This window comes from Grampus griseus (genome assembly GCF_964374135.1).
Source record: "Grampus griseus genome assembly, chromosome: 11".
Taxonomy (NCBI): Eukaryota; Metazoa; Chordata; class Mammalia; order Artiodactyla; family Delphinidae; genus Grampus; species Grampus griseus.
In genome coordinates this window covers 39,510,400-39,515,204 of record NC_139005.1, presented here as the reverse complement: position 1 = coordinate 39,515,204, position 4,805 = coordinate 39,510,400, and the positions used below count along the sequence as shown (strand labels likewise).

General features: G+C 37.4%; 1 protein-coding gene across 1 annotated transcript; it reads left to right on the top strand.

The window, feature by feature from the left end:
* Positions 1–961: 961 nt before the first annotated feature.
* LOC309830047 (uncharacterized protein) lies at positions 962–2,440 on the top strand (the record flags this gene model as incomplete). The annotated part of the gene is given in 4 exon segments (XM_082666337.1): positions 962–1,174; positions 1,347–2,066; positions 2,070–2,373; positions 2,376–2,440. Coding segments are annotated over 4 exon segments (1,302 nt in total).
* Between the last annotated feature and the right edge of the window lie 2,365 nt (positions 2,441–4,805).

The window sequence follows — 4,805 nt, the reverse complement described above, 5'->3', positions numbered from 1 at the left end:
GGCTAATAGTTGGCTTCTCAACAAAGTGAGGAAAGCCAAAGATAATGGAATGACACATTCAAAGTGTTGCAAGATAATAACTGCCAAGCTAGAATTCTATACTCAATAAAAAATGTCCTTCAAAAATAAAGACAAGAAAAAGAGAAGAAGACAAATTAAAAACATTTTCAGACAAACAAAAACTGAGAGAACTTGCCACTGGCAGACCTGAATTAAAGGAATACTAAAGGGAATTCTTCAAATAAAAGGAAACTAATCCTAAGTGGAAGCACAGATAAGCAAGAAGAAATTTAGCAATAAAAAGGGTAAATAAGAAGGTAAATCCTGAAGAATATTGAGCTGACATTTAAGGATATGTGAGAACAGGTAAAAATAAAGAATTTATGGAATGAAAAGCTATGATCTTCCAGGAGAACAATTTGCAGATGAATTAAAGGAGAGAATGTTTACTGTCCAGATCTGAATTGTGGCTGGAAAATTAAGCAGAAGGACTATCTCAAAGCAAAGACCTTAAATACAAACAGAAATCATGATGGAAAATACAAGACTTAGAGGATAGATCCAGGAGACCTAATACGCAAATACTGGCAGTTCCAGAAGAGAAAAGAGAACAACAGATGGTAAAACTTTAAAAAATACTATAGATTGCAAATATTTTGTATACAAAAATATACAAAGGCTCAAAAGAGCGCGCGTCCGTCGGGTGCTCGCGTGGGGCTGGTACGGCACTGCTCAGGGCTGCGAGAACCTGGTAGCGCGGCTGCAGCCTTGGCGAGGCCGGGAGGAACCGAGCGGCGGGACGGGCCGAGGACTGAGCTAACTGGACAATGGCAGTTAAGTAGGTTTTGAAAAATGTCTGAAGTTTAGTGAACTGCATCTACATTCTGCCTTTTCCCCATCCTTTACAAAAGATTAACGGGATGTTTGAGAAGAGAGCTGTATTAAAAGAAGAGTGTTACAAATGGCTTCAGAACCTATGAATGCAAAACAAGCTAGGAATCGCTTCACAAAGGGGAAAAGGCAACAGCACCAGCAAATAAAGAACAGATCTTCACTTGGTGATGGTGATGGAGAAGACTCCTTTATCTCTGATGCCAATGAAACTTGGAAAGATTTTCATGGTTCTCTTCTTCAGTTTTATGAAAATGGAGAACTCTGTGATATCACATTGAAGGTTGAACTGGTGGCTAGAGCTTGCTGTGAATACATGAAGTTACATTTTCATCCCTCCAGTTGTCTGGCAGTAAGAGCCTTTGCAGAAAGTCACAATCGTATAGACTTAATGGACATGGCAGATCAGTATGCCTGTGAGCATTTTCCCTGAAGTGGTGGAGTGTGAAGACTTTGTTCGTTTGCCGCTGTTGCCAGTTGATTTTCTTATGGGTGCTGTGACAAAAGAACAGATTGTCAAACAGAACCTAAAATGTAGAGATTTATTGGATGAAGCAAGAAATTACCACCTTCACTTGAGTAGCATGGCAGTACTTGACTTTGAATACTCCTTTCGGACTACCCCAAGGAAACATACTGCTGGTGTGCTATTTTGTGTAGGTGGTCGAGGTGGATCAGGTGACCCCTTTTGCTGTATCGAATGCTATTCTATCAACAAAAACAGCTGGTTCTTTGGACAAGAAACGAACAGTCGAAGGCGACGTGTGGGTGTAATCTCAGTGGAAGGTAAAGTGTATGCAGTGGGTGGACATGATGGAAATGAACATTTAGGTAGTATGGAGATGTTTGATTGTCTCACTATTAAATGGATGATGAAGGCATCAGTGAACACAAAGAGGCGAGGAATTGCCTTGGCCTCCTTGGGAGGCCCAATTTATGCAATTGGAAGGTTAGATGACAACACTTGCGTCAACGACGTTGAGAGATATGACATAGAATCTGATCAGTGGAGTACAGTGGCACCAGTGAATACTTCCCGTGGAGGAGTTGGCTCTGTGGCTCTTGTGAACCATGTTTATGCAGTAGGTGGCAAGGATGGAGTAGCTTCTCTATCTAGTGTGGAGAGGTGTGATCCACATCTCGATAAATGGATAGAAGTTAAAGAAATGGGTCAGTGAAGAGCAGGCAATGGAGTTAGTGAGCTCCATGGTTGCTTACATGTTGTTGGTGGTTTTGATGATAATTCTCCTGTGAGTTCAGCTGAGCGGTATGATCCTCGAAGCAACAAGTGGGATTATGTAGCAGCCCTTACCACTCCCGGGGGTGGAGTGGGGATCGCAACAGTGATGGGCAAAATCTTTGCAGTTGGTGGTCATAATGGCAATGCATACTTAAATACAGTAGATGCATTTGATCCAGTGCTGAATAGGTGGGAGCTTGTTGGATCTGTGTCTCACCGCAGAGCTGGAGCAGGTGTAGCTGTGTGTGCCTAACTAGGCAAATTCGAGATGCAGGTCGTGGATCCAATAATGTGGTTGACTGTATGTGACTTGAGTTCTAGCCACCAACAATTTAGTCATATCTGATAGGCAAGAAAGACTACCAGGATTTTGTAATGGCCACCTTTGAACAGTTTTAACTACTACTAGAGTCATTTAAACGTAAACTGTTGTATTGTGACTACGTGCAACTTTTGAAATTGTAGCTGAAACTACTAGTAATAAAGTTGATACTTCCCACTTTAACAAATAATGAAGTAGGGAAGGAAGACACTCTAACCGTCAAAACCTTGAATTTCCTTTTTTTAAAAAACTATGGATGAATCAAAATGTAAAATGAAGTCATTTGCTGAGCTTTACCTTTTGCCTAAAGGTGTTAACCTTAGGCAGTAGACTTTTCCTAGGGGGATATTGTGAACCTATTCATCAACACAAGGATATCAGGACACATAACAGACCTGCTCCATTTGAAGATCTTTTCTACTTGGTGCTGATGAATTTTTGCCTTGTTTTTTTCTAGGTGTTGATTTTTCAATCCCTTGAATATTTACAGAAATAGGAAAAATGTTTCATCTTTCTGAGTGCCCTTTGGCTGTGTTTTCAGAAGCTTATAGGAATGCTGTAGGAAGCCCTTAATTTCAGTTTGAATTGTTAGGACACAAAAAGATCTAACTGAACTAATTCCACCTGAACGAATCTGCACTTTTATTTTTTCATCTCATGCCGAAAGGATTTGTTTCATAATCAAAAATTGAACCAGAGGGGATATTAGAGGAGAAGGCTTTAAAGTCAACATTATTCTAGTGCCCACTCGAGAGCCTTGAGAGGGAACGGTGTCTGTTACATGACTCCCCAAAGAGGGGACTCCAAAAATATGTTTAACTCTCTTCTTTGATTTAATCATTTCATTTTGAACCCAAGATTTATTATCTTTCTATTTTTCTATTTGCCACCATCATAGTTTTTCTAAACTGTACAGAATCTGGATTTATTTATTATCAGAAAATGAATGCATTTTTAAAAAAACCCTTTATAGACTGTAGTTGAACTGTTGATTACCTCAAGTCCATCATTACCAATAAAAGATATTGTAAAAACAAACCAAAAAAAATACAAAAATCAACTACATTTTTATATACCAAAAATGATTAGAAATTTTAACTTTACAAAGGATATTGTTCATAACAGTATCAAAAGACATATAAAGTGCCTAGGGATAAAATTACCCAAAATATGCAAGACATATTTTAATAAAACTTTATTGAAAAACACTAAAACACACTTAAATACATGGAATTATATACTTAGTCTGTGAGTTGGAAGAGTCACCTAATAAAATGTGAGTTCTTCTCAAATCAATCTATAGATTCAATGCAATTCCAATCAAAATCACAAAAGGTTCCATGTGTGCGTTTGCACATGTCATCTAAGCATGCACTTGACAAAGAGCATATACCATAGATGGCACCATACCAGATTTTTTTTAATACAGAATGAATAAAACTTCCTGTGGACCATTTCATACAACACAGGGAATAGTGGCATCATGAGACAAAGTGCTTTCAGGGGGTCTGCTCTTCTAGAGCAGACTTCCTCATCCTTCTAAGGCTTGGGTAAGTATCAGTTATGCAGGCACTATGTTTATTTAGACACTATGCTATAAATTGCCTTCTCTGTAAGAAAATTGAAGGATAAGAATATTTACTACTCAGAAAGCTAAATACAGATCCTTCTTATGTGGCTATTCAGGCTAAGGTGAAGGACTTAGGTAAGATTAAATTTGACTATGTTCTGTTGTCTGTGTTCAGACTTTCTCTGTTATAACAATTTTCTTGACAGATCATGTAAAGAGACAAGGATTTTGTGTGTGTGTGTATGTCAAACCGTTATGCTACAGAGTCTATCTTTACCATTCTGGAATGTAGCCCCTTCACTCCAAGACTTGGGCTAACAGCAAAATTTTACAATATGATTTAGAGAGTTAAAGAGAGTCACAAATATGTCTATAACAGATTTTTGTTAGTTTATAAATTGTACCAGCATTAATCAAATAAGCTATTAAGATGATCTTACTAGCTTTATATTAATTAACCAATAACCATATATGCTGTATAGATTCCCTAGTTAGAAAAATCACAGATCTTGGATCTAGTTTTCTCTTGGCAAGCTTGCAAATTATAAATAAAGAAAAGAAATGCCTCTAACAGATTCATAACCAAATACAATTCCAAGTCTTCTTTTTCCACAATATATAGTATGTATAAATCCATTTATATAAAATTATGTACATATATGTACATACATAGAGAGATACCTAAAGGATCTTTATCAAATCTTACAGTATTTTTACGAATGACAAGATTTCACGTAAATTTTACTTTCATCATAACTTTCTAAGTTGTCTGAATTTTCTAG